This window comes from Buteo buteo, chromosome 19 (assembly GCF_964188355.1).
Source record: "Buteo buteo chromosome 19, bButBut1.hap1.1, whole genome shotgun sequence".
NCBI classification, from domain to species: Eukaryota; Metazoa; Chordata; class Aves; order Accipitriformes; family Accipitridae; genus Buteo; species Buteo buteo.
The window spans coordinates 1,882,283-1,907,541 of NC_134189.1; the positions used below are offsets into that span (position 1 = coordinate 1,882,283).

Consider the following 25,259-nt stretch of genomic DNA (forward strand, 5'->3'; position numbering starts at 1 on the left):
CACAAGAGCTTGCAAAAGGCCCTTGCCAAAAGCACTGCTGAAACCAGATGCTTAGGAGGATTCAGAGCAGGACCGGGCTTTGATACTGAGTAATGGGAACAGCCAAAATTACATTAGACAGGTTTAAAAATAAGCTAAAACAAGGAGGTCACGTTCTCTCATGCACCGTGCCGAAAGTGAGCCACCAGAGAGACATTTCTGTAGTGGGGAGGTTTAATTTGGGGCTCCAGGGTTTCCACAGCTTTACTTGAAAAAGTGGATTCATCCAACGGAGGGAAGATAGTGACAAGGGACAACTTCATGAGCAGTGATGCTGGTTCCCACATTCATCAGGTCTTCTGAGAGCCACTGGCAGCCATCATTCCCAACTTGTGCCTTTACATGCTCATACTCACCTAATGTGCAGATTAGGTCTGATCTGGGCCCACAAAATCAGGAATCATTCCCCAAACCAGTCAGGCTTCCCCCCAATCTCCCTTCTCAGGAACACGGTCCTGCCAAGGTGGGAAGGAACTTCCCTCACTCAATTTTCCAGCAGCCCCTCTGCCAGGTGATCCGAAATAAAAGCCGACACACACACACACACCTTGGTTTCCTTTCATACTTTGTAAATTTTTTTATTTTTATTATTATCTCCTCCTTTTAAGCATCCCTTTAAGGGTGAAATGAAATCCAACCATTTACAGAGAAAATGATTTCAGAATGTACATTTGATTTAACCTTACAAAAGTTCATTATTACTTGCTGTTTATAAATTACAGAGTGGAAAGGAGCTTTGCAGACACTCTTTCTTTTTTCTTTTTTTTTTTTATTTTAGGCAAGTCCACGCATTCTTTTGCCGAAGCAGGGTGTTCTGGGGCCACCCCAGGGGCAACACCACCAGTAGGTCCAGGTGGACCCCAGGCTTATAAGTGCTGCTGGACCACCTCCAGGATGATACTGCATCATCATCTGCACAGGAAGGAAAAAACCAGTGGTTTGAATTCTTAGTCTCAGAGTATTTCAGATCCCTTCTTAAGCCATTATCTGTAGTCCTCAAAGCTTTAAATGTCAGTGTATTGCATTAGAAACAGCTCTCCTTTCTTCATGCTGGATCCAAGCCCCTCCTGCCACCCTCCTTACCTCCAGCTCCCCCTCTCTTTCCATAGTAAGAGTGAGTTTGTCCAATGTCTTAGAAATCAGAAGGGAGGTTTTTTTTGGGGGTGGGGAGAACACAACAATGGAGGGATTCAGGATCCATTCTCCCACTCACTTCCCTCCTTTCTTGCCAAGGTTTGAGGGCAGTGAAGCCAGGATGAGCCATCCCTTCCCTCTTCACCACCAGTTTTCACTAATTGGACCAGGAGTGACCCCGGATGTGTGTCTTCACAGTGCAGAGGCATAGCAGCCACAGACATTCCTGGCAAGAGCTTGGAGACAAGGACAGAGCCTGGGGGATGGTTTGGGAAAGGAAAAGCCACTACCATCCCACAAGGATATACCGAGGGGGGCAGAGGGGAACAAATACCCGTTCTGCTCTGACACTGTCCCTCCTTCCCAATTCGTACGTTTTCCGGAGGCCACAAGGTCCCCTCGTTTAGCTGCCACAGAGACATGAAGAACAGGCTGGCCTCAGCTCCACGACAGCAAACACCTCAGCAGGACACAGGGATCAGAAAAAGCAACAGCGAGAGTGGACTTGAGCGTGTTGTCCTTCTTACCAACCACACAGGCACAAAACCACCCCATCTTTTCTGTCCCTCACTTGAATACAGCATTACCCCCAGTCCTCCGGAGGGGCAAAGACAGCCGACCTGCCCTGTTCCCTCTGCTTTAGCAAGCTCACTTGCTGCAGGTCCACCAAAGCCCACATCCTTCCCTTCATTTGTGGCGGAGGAGGAAGATGAGTTCCCCAGTCCAAAGCCATGCATGGGCATACAATCCCTTTTTTAGGTGGGAAGCACAAAGAAAGGCAAGAACAGACACGGGCAGACAGAAAGAGAAGAGCAAGGCTTAGGGATGCCACACACTGCTTCACCTACTACCTGGCCCTCCTTTGCACCCGTTAATTTGAAGGTGGAAAGGTTTTGGGGAAGAAAAAGCACAGAGCTGAAGAAGGCTGCAGAGAAAGGCTGGTGATGCTTTCCCTCCCTCCACCAGACAGCTTCGCTCCCAGAGAGGCAGCAAGCACACGGCTTCGCTGCTCACAGCTGCAACAACCAACAGACATCAGGCGCTGGTGGTCTGATCCCAGTTCCAGCCCAGGGGCAGGAGAGGTTTTTTTGTCCTCCCCTTCTCAAACCTCTGGTTCAGACAAGATCAAAGAGCCTCAAAGCTCACTTCAAGAGTTCAGCATTGGGAAATGAGAATCTCATACACACCTGCCTCCTCCTTTGCCTCTCTCACCACCCCCCGCACCCACATGCTTTTGGGTTCCTTCTTGCGGAGATTGGCTGGGAGGTTTGGCTGTCCCTGCTCTGCGCCGGCTGTGGAGGTCCTGGCACAGCAGTACAGGCAAGGCTGGACAGAGGGCAAGCCACCTCCTTGGGAAATCACTGTGCAAAAGTCAGCTTGCTAGTCCCTGTCTCCTCCAGGGACAAGAAGGAAGATTTTTAATGACAAGAACTCTAGCTCCCTAACGATAATAAACACAGGGTTAGCCAGACAAATTAGACACAAACAGTGACTGGTTTGGCCTTAAATCAAAAAATGTTTAAATGATTCTTGAGAAACAAAAAAGAATGCATTTCATCTGTAAAGCCCCTTCCTCCCACCACAACAGAAGTCTGTTTTAAATTTAATTTCCGAAGAATAAGGAAATGAGTAAGTCCAGGAGGACAGGGCCAGAGTCCTCCAGAAAAGCCCCAGCGCTGCTATTCCAGCAGGACCTTCTCCTCCTGCCTAAGGGGGCAGAAGGGACAGGCAATTCAGAGGGAGAGGCAGAGAATGATGGAGCAAATAATGGAGGAGAGGGGAGAGAAGGCAACAGGCTGTACTTCAGGAACAGGAGATCCAGATACTGCAGCTGTGGGATCATCTGAAACTCCCAAGAGACAAGGGCCATATCTCAGCGATGAAAACGTGACTTGCAGTGCACTAAAAATCCCCCAAAACGCCCATGCACGGGAAGGGCTGGTATCAGAGGAGAGGCTGCTCCCACTGTAGAAGATGAGGTGCAGCCCCAGCACACGTGCACTTTAGCTCCTGCTTCACGGGGCTCCGGTGCTGCCAAAGCACCCGTGTAAAGACTGACTTGTCTTTCTCTCCTGTCTTCAGCAAGGCCTGGCACTGGGCTTGTGGTGTCACTGAGATAAGGCAAAGCCAAAGGTCTGAGAGTAGATCTCAGGCTCCCTTCCAAGAGTGAAAATGAGAAATCGTTTCTTCCTTCCATGCTTTTCTGCTACTGAATCCCACGAGCTAACACACCTGCTCTCCTCTGGCTGCCCCTGGGGAAAGCATGTTCCCCTTGTGCTGCAGCCTCAGTGCTACTGCTCTCATCTTCCTCAGCACAGGGTCCTCCTTTCTCAGCTGGGTCCCCATTTCTCTGTAATCTCTCTACACAAGACTCCCTCCTGCTGCATCAAGTCTGCCTACCAAAGCTTCTCCCTCCACTCAGTTCCCAAAGGGCCTTTTCTACATGTGGGGAAGACAGCAGCAGTGAGAACAGTGATTTAAAAAACAAACAAACCCAACCAAAATAAGAGGGTCTTTCAGTTCTTCTAAGCAGGCATTATGGCACATGAGATGTGGAAGGAGCTAAGATGAACTCCATCTCAGTTTGATCAGAAAAATATGTTCATCTTCATTCAGTTCCAGTCTCAGTCTTATTAGGCAATCAAGTTATTTTTGTTGATGTTTTTCACTTCTCTAGAGAGGGAAATAGGAGGGGAAATGAGAGAGATACAGACATAGGAATAAGGTACAAGGCTGGGAATGGGCTGGACAACAGAGGAATATGGAGCCCTGATGGAGTGAGTTAACAGCAATGGAAACCCTCCTGCTTCAGCACAACTGGCCTGATGTCAGGGTCGCTCTTCCTTATGCCAACATTTTCCTCCTCCTCCACATGATCTTCACTTCTCTGCCTGGAACATGAGGCAGCCTTTCCACTGCAAGGCTAACAGAGCAAGTTCATCATGTTTTTCACCCTCTGCCCGCTACAGCCCAGGCTCCAGGCACCCGGTCAAGCCATCTGCTAAGGAAGGGTGGTACGGGTGGAGACACGGATCTGCCTCCTCGGTGAGCTGAATCAATCCAATCCAACGACAGGCCAGGACTACGCATCACTGGCAAACTCTGAGCAGACACTGGCCCAACCAGCTGCAACTAGTGTCCTCCTAGATCCCCTCTCTTCTGCACGGTCTTGTCTGCATGGCCCAGGCTGCATGTGTGGGCTGCACACGCTCTCCGGATTGCATAATGGTCCCAAAACAGTCTCTTGGCCCCAGGGGGAGTCTGCCCATGGCCCGTTTCTCCACGAGCTCCCTCATGCCCTAAGAGCAGACAGATGGATCCTGTGCCTTGACAAGCTTTGTGTTTCCCCACAGAACCCATTACTGACTCAGAGCTTTGCCCTTCTCCTCTTCCTCTTACCCCACGGCAAGAAGGAATAGCCAGCACATGTAAGCAGGTACCCTGCAACAGGCACAGCCTGCAGGGTTGCAGAGGCAGCCAGAAAGGCACACAACAGTCCCATGTGTGTAGCACTGCTATGCAGACCCAACGCTCTCCTTGGCCCTCTCCTATGAATTCCCCGAAAAGTCATCCATGCCGAGACAGAGATCACAGCTTCTGGATCCCACCATTTCCTGAAAGCACACACACCCAAACCCAACTATGTCCCCTTCCCCCCCAATACTGGTAATGAACGCCCACGTGCATACCAAAACCATGCATGTTAGCACTCATGCACATAGGAAACCATGCACTTGTAAACATACACTCCCACCATCTGATTAAGTCCCCTGCAGCTTATCCCAGCCCCAACAGAAGCACATACTGCAGGGAAGATGCTTCAGTTTCTGTGGGCCAAGCCAGTGCAGTGTTGCGGGGGCAGGGGTGAAAAAAGAGTTAAAAAAAATAAAATAAAAAAAGCAGCTTTCTCCTCTGCCTGCTCCAGGACTGGTAGAGCATCAGGCCAAGACACAGCCCAGGACCGATGCATTAAGCCTGCAGGAGGAGGCTGCATCTTGGGGAGAACACTTTGGAAGCAAAGGATTTCCCTTCCCCAAAATACTCTTTGAATATAGAGGTATACAAAAAAATAAACGCATACTGAGATGCTTTTGCACATTCGCTCATCCAAAAAATGCCTGTGACACACATCTGCACACGTGACCACTCGCATCGGTTCGTGCCTGCTGACTCACACGCTCACTGAATAGCCCAGGCTCGCATCTGTGCTTGCTCCAATCCACAAAGGACGAGGGTGGACAGGAACAGCTGCCCTCTCTCCCCATGGGACCCTCCCAGCTTCCCCCAGAGGAAAATCTGCCAGCTGGCTGCAGGGATTCTCTCCAGCCAGCAGGAGAGGTTGGGGAGATGCGGGGAAAGTCTTTATGCTACTGCCAGAGCAGGTCTCAACATCTCTCCTCCTCCTGCCCTTCACATGACTGAGGAATTCATGTCCCCAGGGTCACCCTGGGATGAAGGGAAGAAGAGAAGGAAGGGAGAGAGGGCAGAGACCTTAGAGAAATGGCACACCCCACCTGGAACCAAAGAAAGCAAAAAAAAAAAGAAAGGAACAGACGAAAACACCCGACTCTTTCCCTTTGTTGTGAAGTTCTGAATTCCCAACGCGAGCCCCAGTGGCCTCACCCAGCGCTCTCTGCTTTTCGGTAGGGGTTCTCCAACAAGTAGCGGAACCGCTGGTAGTTCTTGAGCAGGTACTTGGGAGCGTACATCTGCTCCTTGGGGTCAGCGGGGGGATACTCCTGCGTAGTACCATCGAACCAGCCACCAGTCCGGATCAGCTCCCGGATATAATTGAGGTCTCGTTTATCCTCGTAGTCACCCCAGCGGGGAAAATCCCCGTTCTGGGCCGACACCAGTTTGAAGTAGATCCCCTCTGGGGTGAAACACCAGGAGCAGTGCCAGCCAGCAAAGTGGAGGGGGCTGCCCAGCGACCACTGCACCAGGATGTGTCCCGTGCTGTTCTCATACTGCCGAAAACCAGGCATGGTGTAGTACTCGCGGCGCCGCAGACGAATCCCGTCAGTAGCATAGACAGCCTGGAGCATCCCCATGGTGCAGCCCGAGACCACCTCCAAGGTACCTGGTTGCTTCCAGAAGAATCCGTAGAGCGACTTGCGCATGTGAAAGGCGAAGGGCTCCGTCCAGCCGTCATAGAGCTTGAGGAAGAGCACGCCATCGCGGGCCGGGATCTCATCGGCATCGTCGATGATGAAGACGTCGTCCGGGCGCAGGTTGCGGAGGCGAGAGACGCCATCCCGGGTGAGAAAGGTGCGCAGGTAATCGTCAGCAATCCAGCCATCCTGGCGGCCGCCGGGGGGGAAGTGGTCCAGGAAGACATAGAGCACCTTGTGGCGGATGTAGTCGAAGGAGCCGTTGAGGAGCATCTCGCGGAACTTGAGGGGCCGCGGCTCTCCGTAGGCCGTGAAGTTCGACTCACACACCACGAAGGCGTCCACCACGTCTCCCAGCTCGTGGAAGCGGACGTCCAGCAGGTCAAACTCATGGTTGACGTTGATAGCATTGATGACTCGCCGAGGGATCTCCCGTGGCACGAGGCGGTCCTTGGTGGGCAGGTTGGAGTACTGGACCACAGTGGGGACCCCGCAGCTGGGGCCGTGCCAGCCCGGCAAGCACACGCACTCCACCCACTTGCGCCGCTTTGTCCCACCGGCACTCAGCGGCTTGCGAGCCGACCGCCCCGAGGCTGCGCCATCTGCTCGTTCCTCTGGCCGCCCTCCCACGGGTGGCTTCTCCAACACCTTGGTGCCTGGTTTAAAGCAAATGCCGCCGGCTTTGGTACGGACAAAATATTCTGTTGTGTCTTCCGGCAGCACAAACTCGACTTTGTGCAGCTCTTCGCTGGCTCTGCTGGGAGGCAGGGGCTGGAGCAAGGGGGAGTGGGAGTACAGGGGTGTGCGGAGGAACTCTGCACCCCCTGGCTCAGGGCTGACCTGAGGTGTGACGGGGGCATTGTTCCAGAAGAAGCTGGAGACGAGGTTGGGACTAAGCGAAGCCAGCTCCCGGGGGAAGGTGACATAGGAAAGGGCCTTGAGGAAGTGCAAGAAGGAGATGAGGCAGAGACCAGCCATGCAGAGAGTCAGAAAGAGCTTATGGCGTCTCATCTTCATCCTGTGGAAAAGCCATGAAAAGGAAAGTCACATTCAATAGTTACTGAGGTGCAAAAAGTTTACTGCTAGTAGAAAGACAGGTTGGGGATGGCAGAAAACTGGTCCAAATTCTGCATGCATCTTTTGAGACTTGAATCCAGGAACTACTCCCCCCACCCCCTGCCACCTTCAAGTCTTATAAACTCACAAAGACAAGAAAGGTACTGGCGAACAGGGTAAAAAGACGGGAAATCCAGAGTAGCAGAAACTCAGAGTGCTTGGCAGATTTGTCCCTATTCATTGACGGAAACAAAATGAACGTAGGCTTTCTCAGGCCCTGCATCACCAGAGGGTTGGGGGAAGATGAAGAGAGAGCAGGAGGGATGAGATGGAGTAGGGGGTATACGGTTGAAATGTGACTGGTGTAAGAGAGGCAGTTTTAAAGGACCAAGTTCGTTAGCCAGGCTGCCAGAGCCAGAAAACACCTACACTCCCCATATCTGTTTAATGTTTGCTCAACACACGCCCTAAAACCCACCCTTGTTCCTAGGAAATGCTGCCCAAGTTCACATGGGGAACTGGAAAAAAAAGATAAAATTAAGATTCTGTCGCTTTTACTCTTCTCTCATCCTTCTCAAGTCCACTGTATCTCCAAATACCACCCTTTGCTTTTCATTTTCTGTGGACTAGACGCTGAGGTTTTTTTGGATCTGGATAAGATGGCTAAAATAAACACCTAGCTGTCTCCACTAGTAATACTGTGCCATCATGACGGATCCACGTCAGGCCAGCAAGAAATCAGCAGTGCAGAGCCCTTCCCTCCAAATGACACGAAATATTGCCTTCATCCTCTCCCTACACCACCTCCCCTCCTCCAGCCCAAGCAGGGAGCACAGAGCTGCTGTCAGGCAGAGAAGTGATCGAAGACTACAATCCAGAAAAAGGACAAAGAAAAAAAAAAAGAAAGAAAGAAGAAAACTAAGCTCACCCAATGCTTCACCAAGGAAAAGGCGAAAAAGCGCTCATCTTCTGCTGTTTAGGGAAGAGAAGGTTGGGGCAAAGGTGGGCAGGGGAACAAGGTCATCCAGAAGCCCTTTATCACGCAGAGGCTGTCCTCTCCTCCCTGGAGCACAAAACTCTCTCTGCAGCAGCCGGCAAAGAGGCAAAGGCCCCCTCCGAGCCCCACGCACGCCGCTGTGCCCGTCCACAACACAATCCCCACAGCAGCTCTCCGCCCCGGCGCCATCCTCCTTCCTGGGGAAAAGTTCTCCAGAGGCACCACATGCCCCACGCCATCGCTGATAAACCCTCTGCCCGGCGCACAACAGTGCCAGCAATGCCTTCGCAGGAGGCGGTGTCCCCCCTCCTGGGGGGCACAGGGGGGAGCCCCTCCATGCCACCGGCCCCCCAAGAGGGGCTGTCCCCCTCCCCGGGGCTCCTCACAGCTGACACATATCCCAGTACGGAGGCAGAGGGAAGAAGCACCCAGACCGCTCCCACCGCTTCAGAGGTTATTAAGTAGAAATACAGCAAAGCACGTTTACTGATTAACTTGGAGAGAATTTAATACTAAAGTGAAATACCCATAAAGCATTTAGACAGATGGCAACTGCCCAAATGAAAATGTATCTGCCTCTCTACAGATGGCTCTGATACCGACTTCGGGACAAGGGTTGTCCGCGGTTATACCTTACAGCTCAGCGAAAAGCATTTCCGGACATTTTGTGGTCACCTTTTTACTGAGAAACACTGTCCACTGATGTCATCCCCCACGCTTGGGTAGCAGCGTGAGGAGTCCCACGCCAGGCTCTGAAGAGGGGAACTGTGAGACTGAAGCTGGCAGAAAAGTTACAGCATTGCCATGAGAGGGGAAAAAAAAAAAAAACACCACAAGAAGAGAGATAGCTTGATCCTATTTGTTAATGTTTATTACACTTTTTGATATACTTTGACACGACACAGGTCAGCGGAGGGGCAGGGTCCTGGCTTTGCGCACACACAGGAGGCCATCTTGTCAGGCGGGCTGGGAAGGAGAAAATGGCGGCTCCCCTGAGGGGGGCCACACCAGGGCAGGCCCCAACCTCCTGCACCCACCTGCCAAAGCTCCACAGCCCGAACTCACACGCCTGGTCACGGCCCAGCTGGTGGGGGGCCATCTTTGTGGTGGTCCAGCCATGAAGGGGCTGGATGTTCTCCTGTTCAAAGCCGTAAAGGACCATCTTGGGGCTTGCCATCAAGCCTTCTTCATGGGGGCAAAACGAGGGGCTGCAGAAACCCCCGAGAGCATCTCATTGCGTCCAGGGTATTCATTATTTTTCTTAAGGCTCCATTAATGTCTTGCTGGAGCGGCAAGATCACTTGCAAGGTAGAGCAGTATCCAGTGCCTTTTCTTGCGTGTCACCACTTTTAGCTCTGTCTTGAAGCGTGGGGAAGAGAAGGGCACAAGAAAGCCGAAAACACCAAATTAGCAGCGACTGGCTGTCAGGAGAAAAAGTGTCCCTCACTGGTAAATTAGTACAGCTTTCTCTAATCAGGTGTACTGTGCTTTCTCCAAGGCATTACCTCCAGACATGAGGTTGCTCTCTCAGCCGCTGAAACCTAGGGAAGATGAACAGCTGGCTTGCTCCAATAAGGCCATCCCAATGGCTGCCAGGTAATGCTAGTTTCACTCCAGTTTCTACAGGACACACAAATGCGGGGCAACCAGCTTCCTCTGGGCCAGCCCAGGACAGAGGGCAGGTGCTGAAGGAGTTCCACAAAGCACATCTCCATCTTCTTCCCAGATGGCTGTGATGCTCCGCATGCCACAGTAAATTCCCAGACAGAAGGTCGTAACTCTTGACATTCAACAAACTGCTTCACTTTCTGGGATGTGGCGTGCCGTGTCAACATAGCAGGACACACTGTTTTAGGAGGTAAAGCATATTTTCCTCATTTGACATTTGCATACATCAATATCTGTCAGGCTCAGCACATGGCTCTGCAGCTCTTCACCCACTGGCAAAACTCAGCCCGTGCACAGCCGCCTTGCCTCCCCGTTATCGCAGTCTGCGCCTGGGAGAGCCGGGCTGGTGCACACAGCCTTCCTCTGCAGCTCTGCCAAAGCAAGCTGGCCCGGCAGTACCCTCTGCTGTTTCGCTGCCGACATGTCCCAGGAGGCAATTTTCACTGCTCAGTTGCCTTTGTTAGGGAGTGGGAACACGAACCCATTTCCTATCCCCTCCTAAAAGGAGGGAAGCAAAGCAGCAAGCTGTGTCCTCTTCAAAATCTCTTCCCTGGGAACCACCTCCATTCTCACATGCCAGGGATTCCTCTCCCAGGGAGTGGAGAGCGCTCGCGCACCCTTGGGTGGGCTGAGATGCTAAAAACCATCAGTCACTTATCCCTTCCCATATCCTTTGATCAGCACTGCAGTGAAAGACGTGTCTGAGTGATAGCTAATTGGAGACAAAGGCCAGCAGGGGAGGAAGATGTTATTACCCACCTTCCCCAACCAGAACATTTACGTGTGTTGGAAATGAGAAAGGAGGTACCAGTCAGGGAGACGTCTCAGCTTGTCATAAAAGAGCCTAGCTGCTCTGTCACAAAGCAGCCATCAGATACCAGGAACATAGAAAACAGCAAGAAGAGATATTTCCTTTCTGAAAATTTTGAGTGAGGAGGGGAAAAAAAAAGTCAACTTGATCTCAGGGAGAGTGATCAGGTTGCTGTCAGGTTAAAAACAACAGCAAGAAAAGCTTTAATGTTCAAGTAGAAGAAAAAGCCAGAAGGAGTATGGACAGTCAGCTCCATTAAGACAAAGCTCTTTAGGGAGCACGCAGTTATAAACCGCTTCAGCAACATTCAGTCTTGGCAAGACAAGCTGAAAGCTTCTTTTTGTAAGGGATCCCTTTGATATTTCCTTGCTTGAAGTTATGTCTCTACCATGCAGGGGAAAGGGGTTTCAGAGAAGGAGGAAAGCTAGAAGTGGTATGCATATGAGTTATCCCCAGGCACCTGTTACCGGTTTACTTTGCCATTATATCAAGTGACCAGTTGATTTATACCATCCTGAAATCATATCCTGATTTTTCAAGGAGCCAGAGAGAAAGATATGCACTGCTAAGAGCTGGCAGTTCACCAGTCCTAACGTTCTCTTCTGGAGGACACTGGCAAGAGGCCATGCAACAGGCCTCTGGATGCATGATACCCCACACTCCATCTCGTTAGGACACAGGACTCAAGACTCCCTAGACCTCTCCTGTGGTTACAGGAGAAAAAGCTGCTGTGGAGGACAAGTCCACAGAGTAGAAGCTTCTGTTTTTCCCCCGATACAGAGATGCTCATCTCCTCTGCCTAAAGTTATCCCATAACACCCATGCAGTAACATATTTGCCCATCACTCAGACACTTCAACACAAAGCAACAATTCAAATTAGAATCGCTTTCTCACAGCAGATTAAAATCCAGCATGACTTCCATCCCCCACTCCACACTGAGGGCCAAACTCTCTCCCTCTGCTCCAGCTAGAGACAAATGAACAGGCTCCACGCTTCTGAAGTACTTGGTCTTACCTGCCATCCACAGGGCACAGGAATCACAACATGGATTGGGGTCACAGTACCTCAAAACACTCTAAAAATCTCAAGTTACTTTTGTCCTGCAAACACCCACAGAAGTCAGGAGAAACTACAAAACCTACTATTTGTTGGCAGCTGAAATGTGACTAGCTCAGGGACAGCAGGACTGCGCTTTGCATAAGGATAGGAAGAGAAGATTATCCCACAAAGCTGGACGGCGGGGAAAGCAGAGAGAAGCAGGGTGTACCAGAAGATAACTAGGGCTCAGCATTTCTCTCATGTGAAGGATGCCGTGGTGTTTTCAGGGACTGCAAGCTAGGACGGTGTGAGAAGGAAGTTCTGGCAGAGTCACAGTACAAGGTGGTTTGAATGCAAGCAGGTCCACATCTGCTGCTGTTCAAGTTCCAAGGACGGAATAAAACATTCTCCCACAACCTTCCTCAAGAGCTGCTGCCCACGGCGCTAATGCAAAACAGCAATATCTCATGCTATGCGTTTCCTTTGCAGCTTTGAGGCAATTGACCACAAGGTGCCACTGACTTGCTGCCAGCAGAACCAGCTGGAGTGAGCCATCCAGCACAGTTACTCTTCAAGTAAGGTCAGGCTATGGGAGAGCAAGGCTCTGTCCTAAGCATCTTCCCTCCCTTTCAACAGGGAGATGAGCAGAGATAAAAGATGACCACTCTCAACAGAGTGCCACCATAGCATTCACTTGACTTCCAGAGCTGCCCTCCACACACCATTAATGGGTGTCATCAAGACAGGAAGAAAACTGGCTGGAGGAGAAAAAAAAAAAAAAGACAGCTAACGGGTAAATCTACACAAGACTAAGGTGAGGTTGGCCAGGGAAGGGTGAGAGCACAGCTGAGAAACAAAGGCATTGCCTTCCCTTTCCCAGTGAAGGCAGACACCTGATGTATATCATGTCAACCACAAGCCTCCAGATTGTGTGCAAGGCCTTGCTAGACCTCAAGTGACCAGTAGCATCTGTGGTCAAAAAGAAAACGGGTGTCTTCTCCTATGCACTCTTGTAGGAAACCCAAGTGCTCCATGCCAGTAGCTACAATCTGCTGCATACATAAACTAAGATGGATGCAATAAAAAGCTGGAGGCTTTGTTAGTACTGTGGCTGCTCACCTCTTCAGCTCCTGGAAGCACATTACCTTTGGACTCCACAGTTTCCATGGGCTTTCACTGTTTCAACTGTTCTCTCAAGTGTCTTGTCCTGCTCTTTGGTGGACTAAGCCTTGGTTATTTTAGATGCCACATCTCCAGCCGCAGCGACATAGCTGTACACTCTAGGATAAAGCAGCTCTTAACCCCCAGTACAGAGCACACGGCACGTGGAGATGAAGTGGTCTTTGTTGACAAGATTTTGGCTCAAGACTGATCTTCCAGAAGTCAGCAGAACAGACCAGCATCTGAACACCTTCAGAGTCCATTATGAAACCCTCCACTCGAACAGATTGTTCTTACTGTAATGATAATACTAATAGCAGCATAATTATATAATTCTTCAGCCCCCGGTTTAAAAGAAGATCTGCTCAGACAAGACTAGAAAACTCTACTGAAATCCAATAACGGCCTGTGAGACGCCAATTTAATTTTATCCAGGAAGTACTTTGGACATCACAAGGGTACAGTACTGCATGCTAAAGAAAACTCCAAGCTGGATTTCCAACTCCACTGGAATCTATAAAATATTCTTCTCAGTATCCTTCAGCCGTACTGGGCTCCCTTGTAACTCATCTTTTCTCTCCAGCTAAAGCCAGTCTCACCATGGGAATTTCCACGGCTCGAGAGATGCCTCAGCACACTCCAATCCTTGAGACACTCTCAGAAGCCACAGTTTTAATTTCGTAGCACCACTCATCCAAGTGTTCTTTTACTTTTCCTATCCTCTCCTCTCTTTCACCGACGCCTGATATCCTGGAAGGACTCTGCCTCAACCCTGCTTACTGCCTCCTCAAAACATCTGGTTCCACGAAGACTGCTGTGATGGCCCTGCAGATTGCATCACCACTTGGCTCCAAGATCAGGTCTCTCAGGACATCAGAGGGTGAGTTGAGGCATTGCTCATTACACTCTGCAGTACACACACACACCCCCCAAGGATGCAAGACCTTTCTCCCAGCCAAATACAGTACTGCTGCTGCTCACTGCTTCAAGAGTGCAGCAGTTACAGCAGTGCAAAATGGAGTTGGCTAGTTCTTTTGCTTCTTGACTTTGGTATCTTACAGGGAAGGAATGCTCCATCATGAGGTGAGAAATAGGAAAGGAAAAAGGGACAAAACTACAGAAAAAAGCAACTTAAGTCCTCAGACAGGCCATGGGGTAATCAAAGAAGTATGCAAGAACTCCAGCTAGTCTTGGTGTCTTGCAGAGAGGGACAGGACAAAACCATCTTGTCTGAGGATAAAAAGAAAATCATGCTTTCAGAGACTTCAAGTGAGGCATGTGGTAACACAGGCTGTTATTTCATAGGTTCTCTTCTCTCACTCACCACCTTCACAGCTCACCACCCCTCAGTTGTCAGTTGTATGAATTCAAGTTGTCAATTGTATGAAAGTCTGCTTTGTAAAGCCAAATCAGCAGCAGATCTGACTGGGTTAAAAATAAACTTCAAGAAAAGTGCCTAGGCATGGAAACAAGCAGCTGACCAGCAGAAACTTTCAGAATTATTTCACCAGTTCACTTCTCACCAAAACTGTGGTATCATGTAGATACATCCTCAGACACTCAACACTACAGGACTTTTAAGCACTGTTCACCTAACCAAATCTCCAACAAGGCCCCCATTCAACTACCATGAGCTCACTAACTCCTCCCAGCAGCATCAGGAAAGGAGCATATCTCAAGGAGGGATCTGGAAGAAGCAGCAGCAGGTAACTGTTTTCGAAGCAGATCCTGGCAGGCAGTGCACATATGCCAAGCAAAGAGTACAAGTCACGAATCCCGTGAACAGCACCAAGATGAGCAGTCAAGATCACCCTCAGAGCTGAGGGTCCACGGTTGAAGAGCACACGGCAGACCACGCACATAAACCCTGTGCAAAGGAAAGCAGGAGAATTCCTAGGGACCGTGTAACAGCCCAAGCAACAGGGAGGTGCAGGTTGAACAGCCCAGAGGAAGGCGAGGTGGGTGCCCCGTGGGCCCGGAGCGAGGCAGTTAAAGAAGGAAGGAGGCAAGAAGCACTTGATGCCATGGTGATGGGTAGAGTGCACAGACCCACGCAGGCAGGCAGAAACCACGTTGCCTCCAGCTATTTTTGAAGCGGGTGGCAGTTGTTTGTGCTTCCCTGGGATAAAAGCTCTCCAAGACAGATCGAGGAGGGGAGTAGTTAAACCCCAGGAAGACAATAAATAAAGGGAGGCCATGGAACAGCAGCAAGATCCTAGTGGCCTTGGAGAAGAGCTGGCCTTCCATCCCCGCCTTCTTTCCTCCCCCATCACCAACCACTTGGGGTTTGGCAGTGTGCTCACTTTCCCACAGTAGCTGATCTATTACTGTTTGGAAGAGTGTTCCCAGCCTCTTCCTTCCCCTCCTCCCCTCCTTTCAGGCCACAGGGGTCCCTCTTGGCAGCCCCCGGATCCCCCTCTTCTCTGAATGTCTGGTGACCAGCCAATCCCATGCAAAGAGCATTAACCCCTCTTCACCGGGAACAGCCGGAGAAACCTGACTCCATGCTGAGAGGTTTCTCTAGGGTGTCTCTCCCTCCCTCTCTCCTCCCCATCCGCATCCCCAACCCCCCCTCCTCATTCTCTCGCCTCTTTCCCCTTTCCTTTTATTTCTCAAAAACTAACTCCAGCCCTGGGAGTGTCACGTCTTCCCGAGAATGTTACACGAACCCACGGGAATTTTTCTTGGACCAAGAACAGACCCTTATTTATTTGTCTCTTCTGCCTTTGTTCTTCATTTCCTCTTTCAAGACTTAGGCAAGACCTCGACACAGTGCCGCCTGGATCCCCCGCTGCCACTTCACTTTGTTATTATTTTCGGAAGCAAAGCGTTGATAGGCAGAGAGCTCTTCAATGCCTTGCCCCAAGGCAGAAGGGAATCAGCCCGGACTCCCACCTCTGGGGTGGACAAAGGCCATGGGCTCAGGGGCTCTGCAGAACACCTCGGGCTCTGGCTTGCAGAGACAACCCCCTGCTTATGTAATCCTTCTGATTGCAGCATCACAGCCCCTCAGATTAAATCTGCACAAATCAAATCTTCAGTAACGGCTCTATGCTGGTAACAGGCATATGGTGCCACGAAAAGGGGCAGTTTCCCAGAATGAAATCAAAAGCCTCCTAATGCACTTAACTCAGGGTCACATAAATCTCTCTTCTGCCTCCCACAGACGGCTGGATCTTGTTTACAGGCATTGCAGCAGGCCTGGGTCTCAACAATATGTTTACTTCTGTACAAACATTCCCTTTCACTAAGCAAAGCAGTACCCTGATCTCCAGACTAAACCGAGCAGAAAGAACTGGGAGCAGGTCTATGGGGAAAGAGGAAGAGAGCCAGTCTTCATGAGTGAAATCAAATACTATCCTGGACATCACACAGGTTTTGGGACCATTTGTCTTCACATTCTTCCCTTAGATTGCCTTATTTCTTGAGAAGGGCAAGGAGGAATTTTGCTTTTAGCCAGTTGCCGACGTCCCTGACAAGAGGTAAAACCATTCAATGAAAGAAGGGGTTTTGTTTCAGGCTGAAGAACCTAAGAACCAGGCCAGGGCCAGGTGGGACAGCACAGCTTGTTCAATGGACATCTGTGATTGTCTGGCCAACTCTTCCCCAAATGCAAAAGCCACAAACTGACACTGTACAGATTAAAAACAGGGAAGCTGAGCATTTCTGCTTAACAGTACAGTAGACAGAGCAGTTTACTGCCACAGTCACTTGATTACAGGCCAAGTTCCTTTGCCTCTCCACCCTCAGCCCTTTCTCTCCCCTTTCAGGTCTTCAGCAACACAAGCATTTATGTTGAACTCTGTTTCTGAGAAGTCAGCTGCCACAGCCAGGTCAGAAAGGAAGGCGAGGAGGAAGACAAAACTAATGTGTAAGCACACCATGAAAACTGGTGTTGAACGAGAAGGATGTGCAATGCAGGGGGGGAGCCACGGTCACGTTGAAGTCACCAGGACAAGCAGGGCAGGAGCAGGACAGCCCGTCTGCACGGTACAGCAACCCGCCACAGTGAGGCAGAGGGCCAAAGGCCATTAAGCTCATACATAGCTGGGGTGGGTGCTCAGCCCACCCAGCTCATCTTCATGATGGTCCTCTGCTGCAGCAGTCTGTAAAAAACTGCCCCAGTCTCCCTCTGCCCTCAAATGGTTGCTCTTCAGGGTTTAATCACTGAGAAATGATGGGAATTTCAGCTGCACTGTTTGCTGCTCAAGCACCTGATCTTTCAAGCCTTCAGGTCCTGATGATCTCTTGTAAAGTCCAACGGACCGTGTCATGCCAAAGCTAAAAACCACTTTGGCAGGACAAGATGGGCCTTCGAAAAAAAAAAAGCTCTCAAGCATCTGAATATTTTAGAGAGCAGTCCCAATGTTCCCTGCCCCAGATCCACAGCCCAGCACTGTAATTGAGTCAGGGACCAAATCCAAGCACCAGATTCACTGTCTCCAGCTTGACACCATCACTTTACTGCAAAGACAAGGCTCCAAACTCAGGAGCCTCTTGCACAGTCCGAAGCCACGGAGATGCTCCACAGCACCACACACCTGAGTGATGTGAAAACCAGAACTGGATTTTCAGGGCAGTTCAACTGCACAGAGGCATAGGCAAACAAACATGGGCAGAAAGGAAACCCACAGCACTTCCTCATCGCTAAGCGATAGACTCTGGATGCTTGACAAACTCCCCTTCCCTCCCCCCCAGCACTCACGGAAGCGAGAAGACTCTGTTCCAGAGCACAACTGCACTATAAATAATTCAAGAGACTGCTAAATTATGCAAAAGCAATCTCGTCATCCCCCTGGCCAAGCTGAATGCAGGTGTGGTCAACCCTTCCTCCAAAAGTTGCTGCTAAATAGGGATTTCGAGGCCACAGAGGCTCTGCGCCAATAGCACGTATCTGAGAGCACTACGGCCACTTGCTAAGCCAAGCCTGCACCAAACAACAGCACGACAGGAGGTATTTGGGGACACAGGGCTGTTGGGGAAACAGCAATTCCTTTAACCCACCTCTTCTCCAGAGACCTCACACAGCCCCAGGAGAAAAAAAGCAGCAAATCGTGTCCCCTTCAAGCGAGGCTGCTTGGTACATCTTGCCTCCATCGATCATGGTCAGCTGGCGAGAGCTGCAGCTGGACAGCACTGGCACAGCGAGGCGTGGAGGAGAGAACTGCTGGGGCCAGTGGGAAAGAAGAAAAGGGAACCGAAAACGATCTGGAGGCAGTAAAGAAGAAACAGTTTTGCTAGCACAAATAACGTATGGGAAAGGCTGAGCTGAAAGCAGAGAGAATCATGGTCTGCTTTTCTGCCCCGCTCCTTTGCCTTCGGGAGATGTTGCCTCCCTGAGTAGCAGGGCCACCAAGGTTTCCCTCGGCAATGGGGTCATTAAACAACAGCATGCAGCTCACGCTGATCACTCCAGGGCTCCGTTCTCCTGATTTACCCTGTCCTTTGCTCTGCCTCAGAGCCGGTCCTCGCACTACAAGCTCCGCAAAAACAGCCCCTACGCAAGCAAACCCTTCTTCCAAAGCCCTACCTTTCCCGGCTCCCGCAGCCTCCGAGATGTGTCTGTGCCAAACACGCTCAGTCTGCACAGGCCTCCGTCCTCCTCCTTTTCCCTGCTGCCCAGCTAGAAGCATTCGTGCCAGAGGAAGGAGGACTTGAAAGCGCTACCATAGCCCTCTCTTCAGCCTCAGCACAACCAGCTTAAAATCTCAGGACTCTAGCTTACCTTCTCCTTTCTTAGAGGGCTGAGCATCTAGGTGAGAGACTCCCTTTCATGTCTCTTTGCCATGCTGTCTCTCTCACTTTCTGTTCACTTCCAGTATCTGCATGCCAGAACAGGGGATCCTAACGCAGATAAAGTCAGCGTAGCAGATACCTGCGTTTAGATCACAGGTTTCACAGTTGCTGAAGCCGTTATGCAGCAGGTCTAATTTGCATTAGTCTTTCGGTATGCTTCAAATCTGCTTGCTGCAGCTTCAGTATCATGCAAGACACATGTAGCAATATCCTGAGATAAAAATTACCCCAAAGCCTTAAAGAGATGGCAGAGTTTGATTCTACTTGCTAACCCTGGCCCAACCTGTAAGGATTTACACACCAAGGGGGAAAACAGCAGTCCAAGGGAAAGGGAGCAGGGAGCTGGGATTATAGATTAGGCAGCAGATCAAGGAGGAGGAGATATCTGTGGCGAAAAGGGCAGCAGCATCCAAGCAGCAACTATAAAGTTATCGATAACCCCTGGCTCAGCACCCACACCTGGCCATTCTCCGAGATTTCCAAGGCAGCCGGCAGCAAAGCAAGTATGGGAAGCGTTGTGCTTCAGCCGCTGCTCTCCTGCTGAGCCCCTGCGTGTGCCACTGGGCACACTGCAGCCTTGCTCCATGCCTCAGTTTCCCTGGGTGGGAAATGGGAGAGACACTTTTCTACTCCAGGTGAGGAGCTTGCCCAGTTAAAAGAAGCTTAATGGGTTGCTTCAAGGTCCTTGGAGAGAAACTTTGTCATAAAATGCAAGACACAGATGATCCTCAGAAAGAGGAGTTGCCCCCACAGCCTCTCTCCTTCTGGACAGCCACATCCACCTCTCATGCTGCTTGCAGCTTGTGCATTACAGGCTGAAAAAGACTGATGGCAAGAGCTCAGTTTGGTCATACCACACAACCATGTAAGATTTTTTTGACACAGGCCTAGGCAGTCTCCTAGCTGGGGAAACAGGGAACGTTAACTGAGCTCATCAAGCTGTGTATTTAACCGGGGGGGTTCTCAGTATGAAAGGCCAAGGCCCCCACAGCAAGCAGCTCAGGTAACTTTTGCTATCCTAAAGCAGGGAATAATCACTTCCTAAATCACAGCTCAAGAACAAACCCTCGCTTTTTGTAAGGCAGCCAGTACCCTTCATGCTGCTTCTTCCCTCAGCCTGCCTGATAAAAGCTCGGAGTACAGTGCTGCACTCCCTTTCACCCATCAGCCCTACCAGGCAAGTTTCTGAGCACAAAAATACACCTGCCCTGTTCCAGGTGTTCAGAGGTTTGAAGAGCAGGAGGTACCTGTTGTGCTTCAGGAGGAGCTTGAGGGAAGTAAAGGATTTGCGCTGCAGGGAGCACAAAAAAGTCAGAAAAGGAAGGTGAAGAAATTGTGTTTCTGCCTTCCCGAAAGCTGCAGCCAGAGTCCATTTCGCAGGGATGCAGGCATGGAGTGCTCTTGTGCACCCTCCACCGCTGCTCCAGCACACGGCATCTCTTCCCATCTCCTCCAGCAGAAGGGGGAACTCAGCAGCTCAGTGATTACGACTCTGCCCTGGCCCCTGGGACAAGCAGCTGGTCCTGGCACCCCACACAGCATTGCTCCTGCGGCACAGCCCTGACTCGCACAGCCCAGTCCCAGCAACGCACTCGCCTAACTCCATCAAAGCACCCTAAACGTGACCCGCAGCTGCCCACGATCCCAGGCTTGCCCCCTCCATGCAAGCTCTGCCTGCAGCACTGACCTGACAGCACAGTCCATGTGTGCACCGCAGATATGTCACCACCTTTCCAAGAACATCCAGGACGGGGAACAGCAGGCATTCCTCAGACGTACCCCTATGTCCCCTTGCATTGCGCTGCCCCATGTGCCTACCCTCCCCAAATTTCAGATCCCACTGCAACGCTTCGTTGTATACCACAAGGTGCCGTCCTGTCATCAGGACAAATGCAACGCAGCCTGACCTTTTGTTGCAGAACTGATGGGTGACAGTGACAGTAGGGAAAAAGCAGGTGGGGATGACTAGCCACACTCTTCTACAGTCAGGGCTGATAACATGAACCAGCCCTTTGAGGCACCTTACACCGACCTAAAGATGTGAAGATGCCCCTTGTGCCAGCCAGTACCCCCTCCGCCTTCCTCTCTGCCAGAGTTATTGTCAGCTGTACCAGCCTTCGTTAGCACCACCTCCTCCAGCTACATCCCACTGATTGGGTCACAGATTCCAACAATGTACAAAGGGCTCATTTTAGAGCAACTAACCCCACCTAAAACCTAATCAGCCTTTAGGAATGAATGCTGGCCCAGCTTGCCCCATCTATCCATCACCAAATTCCCCCCTGCACTGGATCATAAAGACAGAAGAAAGAAGTGGGGGAAGACGTCAAGTTGTGATAGCAGGTGCACCTTAAAGATTCTATTCTCAAGACAGGAGGAAGCTCAGACAGCAAGCTGAAAACTCAGCTATGAACCTTGCCATGAGACAGAGTTTATCTCTGCTTGCTGACAGGTCAAAGCAAGGGAGGGACAGAGAGAGAAACTTACGTGTCCCAAGGTGTCCTTCACGCACTGAATGTGCACAATAACATCTACACGGACTGTCCTGAACAACTGCTGTACCCATGACTGCCTATCCACACTACATTTATTGCAGTCTTAAACTCTACAAAAGTGCATGTGTTCCATGGTGAGTGCAGCCAGCAGGACCTGCATGCATTGCTACATGCACCCAGCAAACCCCCACCCACATTTGTCAAACAAGCATCCCTTAAAGACATGCAATAAGCACGTTACACTGATGTGGCAGGCCACAAAGTCACACTGTACTTAAACAGTTGCGCGTGGGAGAAGGAGGAGAAAGGTAAACACAAGGCAGATGGGAAATGTATGAGCACACAAACTTCACAGGTATGCTCCTCAGGCAAACACACTGAGTGTATCTGTGCTCGCCGCCTTGCACCTGGCCTAGGTTAAGCAGGCTCTGTGACCACAGAGCAGCCCCAGCAACCCTCCAGATCAGCTATCCCCGTCTCACACTGGGCAGAGGTACTCTAGACAAATGTTTACAGTTGTGAGCATCCCCTGAAGCTAACATCTGTGCAAATACAAAATTTTCCACCTCCTTTTCTTGACCTCCTCACTAAGGCAATCCCTGTGTGCCACACAGGCAACTCTTTCTTCTTCCAGTCTTACCAGCATTTGCAGGGAGGGAAGAAGGCAGGTAGCAGCTCAGCCCCTGAACCCAGTTTGGACACGGTCCCTCACATCCTGGGCACCTCTGATGGAGATAAGCCTCAGCAGCACCTAGGACCAAAGGTGTGCCAGCACAAAAGGCAGCAGCTGGGCCACTGCATTAGAAACAGGGCAAGAAAACCCACCTGCAGCTAGCCAGAATCCCTCCCCTCTCCTAAGGATACAATTGCCACATCCAGGGCATTAATAAACAACCTCTGCATGTATAACCAAGAGTCCTCATAGGGAGGGAATGTTAAACCTTGCAGTGGATTTCTTACCACTACTGCAAAATCACCTGAGGGTGTAGAGGAGCTATAAATCTTCGAGGGACTTTTATGACACGCAGTGGCAGAGTCGCAGCTTCACTCCTCTTCTGCAGTTCGCAATGGCTTTCATTCAAAGCTTGCTTTATAATGCTACAGGGAGGCTGGAAGCTCCCCAGGAGTAGCTCAAAGGACTGCTCTTCTCCCACCCCAGCTTGGAGGATGTGTTCCTGGTACTACTACTGAGGCTGAAATCCAGCAGAGGTACCACAGTTGTGTTTAAGGGGGCTTTGGAAACTGGAGGTGTGCTGGAGGGTGGGGAGCCCACTGGTTTTCTCTGCCCTCTGAGATGGCTCTCCGCTGTCTGAGGGTCAGGCAACGGCAGGTTCTACCTGATTTCAGCTCTTCTCAGAGGAGCTGGCAACAACCAGGCTTCAGCAACAGGGACTTGCAAGTACTTCCCAAATCACGGGCTCCAGCTGGACTCAAAGAGCACTTCAGCAGGTGGGATCTACAGAGCAGGAGAGTCACCCTTTGGGGAGGGGGCCTGAAAAGTTCCTGCTGACTCACATCCTGCTGGGGTGGGGGAGACAGGGGCAGGAGTAGGTGGGAATTTGAAATTCAGCTTGCGCAGGGCTGGGTGTTTCTGGTGACTCAAGTCATATTTGTTAGCAGTGGTGCCACTGAGTGTTTTCACGGGCTTGAACTTCCCACTCAAAGGGAGGGATTTGGAGTTAACTGGAGGGCCATTCTCTGGGAGGGGAGGTGCTCAGCACCCACGCCACGTGCTGGAGACAGGGCAGGCTCTCTCCTGACCCAAGCTCTGCCCTGGGGTGGAAGGGAGCAGTGCAAGACCCCGGCTTTGGCTCCGAGAAGCCGGCACCGCTCGCAAAAACACAGCCTGTGGAAATCCCCGCAGGAAAACCACGGGCTGAGGCGCCGAGAGGAGCCTCTCTCCATCCCGCTCCGCGCTCCCTCCCTTGCTCAGCTGCCTGAGGAAGCCTAGAGCTGCAGCAGACGCCGTGTTCCCCATCACCCTTGTCACGCTTCACCCAAGGAGCAAAACTCTCGCAAGGACAGAGCTACGCCAGCCTGTGCCGCTCCAGCAGGACATAACAGCTATTTCCAACCCACAAACGACCCGACAGCCCCGCACGAGCGGGGAGAACTTGGGTGCCCGCATCCCTTTGCGGCCAGCCCCCAACGGGGGGGATCGTAGCCATCTGACACGGAGAAGGGAGCAGGGGGGGAGAGAGGGGATGTTTGATGATGATCATACACATCTATTTGTATGTATGTTTTCCCTCCCACGCACGCACTCCTGTTACTCCTTCTCGCTTGCTGCAGGCTTGGCACGCATCCCCAGCCCGTGCCCTCCTCGCAAGCCGAGGATGGGCAGCAGATGGGCCTTCGCTGCAGTGCCCCGGCCGGAGGGTGCCCCCAGCCCCCCCGGCCAGCCCCCATTTGCGGGCAGGGGGCTGGCAGCATCGGCCTCCCTCCTCCCCACCGCCGATGCTCCCTAGCAGGGGATGCCGGGATTAAAGGGGGGGGGGGGGGGCGCGTAGGGGGGGAAGAGAATTAAAAAAAATAAAAAATAACACTAATATAAATAAATAAGGAGCGGGAAGGTGGGGGAAGCCTCTCCGGCTGTGCCCGCAGGGGATGACGCCGCACCCCCGGGCCCAGCCACAACTTGCAGGTGGCGGCAGCGGCGGCGGGGGGGGGGGGGGCACGGACCGGGGAAGGGGGGGTTTGGGGAAGAAGGGGGGGGGGGGTCCCACCACCCCCGGGGCAGCTCCACCGGGGAGGGCGGCTGTACGCTTCCCCCCTCCCCAGCCCCTCCGCCTCCCCCCCCCCCCCCCCCCGCTCCCTCACTCACTCACCCCCGGCCGGCGCAGCGTCGGTGCCCGCCGGGCCCCCGGCGGGGCGAGGCTGCCGCTCGCCCCCGGCCCGCCCGCCGCCCCCCGGCATGGCTCGGAGCCGGCCGCGGCGAGGCGAGGCGAGGCCGGAGCCCGCAGCCGCCGCCGCCCCCCCACCCCCAGCCGCCTTCCTCCTCCTCCTCCTCCTCCTCCGCGGAACGGCCCGGCACCTCCTCCCGGCCACGGGAAAGAGATGCGGTGCGGTGCGGAGCCGAGCCCCGCCGGCAGCGGCGGGCAGGGCTGCAGCAGCCCCTTTTGTGCCGCCCTCCCCGCCTGTCTCCTCCCCCGGCGCGCCCGACCGCCCCCCCCCCTCCCCGGGCCGCCGCCGCTGCCGCCCCCCTCCTCTTCCCTTCCCCGGGGCGGGGGGGGGGACACACACGGCACGGCCGCCCCCCGCCCGAAAGAGCGCCTTTTGCGGGGGGTGGGGGGATGCCCCGGCGGTCCGTGGGAAGGCCGAGGGGGTTTATTGAGCGGGCTGCGGTTGGCGAGTGCGCGGCCAGGCGGTGCCCCCCCCCCCCGCCAAGGATGCTGCGGGGTCGAGGCAGAGCCGGTGGGCGAGGGGAGGGCAGGAGCGTTCGGTGGTTTGGCGGGAGGGAGGGAGGGAGGCGAAGCGAGGTGGAGAGATGGGCGAGCTGCTTTTTTGCCCGCTGACACCCAGGAAGTTTTGCTGCGGTACCAGAAATAGAACCTGCGTCTGCTGACTCTCCATCCTGCGCCCCAACCGCAAAAGCTGCCTTTTTTTTTTTTCCAAATTCAACTTTTCCCTGCCTTCTTCCTCATCAGGCCCATCTTTGGAAAGGAAAACAAAGCCAAGCCAAACCAAAACACACACATGCATACCCTCCGCCAGAGAGGCATTGGTACAAATGTGCCAAAAAGCAAGCGTGGGACCTCGCTCCTCGCAGCCAAGAGCTAACTAGAGGTCAAAAGGAAGCAGAACCGGAGTACACCCTTCCTCATAATTGGATGGGAATCTGGAAAAACAGCGCATTAAAAACAAAGCTTCCATGCCAACGCCCCTGCAACCTGCCACTTATCAGATGGGCGAGCCGGGCAGCTTGCTGGGAAGACGGGGAGAAGCGGCTC

General features: G+C 52.2%; 1 protein-coding gene across 2 annotated transcripts; it reads right to left on the reverse strand.

Moving 5' to 3' along the window:
• Positions 1–784: 784 nt before the first annotated feature.
• MGAT3 (beta-1,4-mannosyl-glycoprotein 4-beta-N-acetylglucosaminyltransferase) lies at positions 785–24,271 on the reverse strand. Of its 2 annotated transcripts, none has more exons than XM_075050807.1 (2): positions 24,138–24,271; positions 785–7,302 (listed from the first exon to the last, which is right to left on the reverse strand). In XM_075050807.1, exon 2 carries the CDS (start codon positions 7,299–7,301, stop codon positions 5,793–5,795), a length of 1,509 nt encoding a protein of 502 aa, XP_074906908.1. In that variant the 5' UTR covers position 7,302; positions 24,138–24,271; the 3' UTR covers positions 785–5,792. The 2 variants fall into 2 exon arrangements, with proteins under 2 accessions (XP_074906908.1, XP_074906909.1); XM_075050808.1 differs by lacking the exon at positions 24,138–24,271 and adding an exon at positions 8,269–8,369.
• Positions 24,272–25,259: the final 988 nt, after the last annotated feature.

What these genes read in the sequence shown, in the direction of transcription:
- MGAT3 (XM_075050807.1), bottom strand. Translation starts at nt 7,301, where the DNA reads ATGAAGATGAGACGCCATAAGCTCTTTCTGACTCTCTGCATGGCTGGT.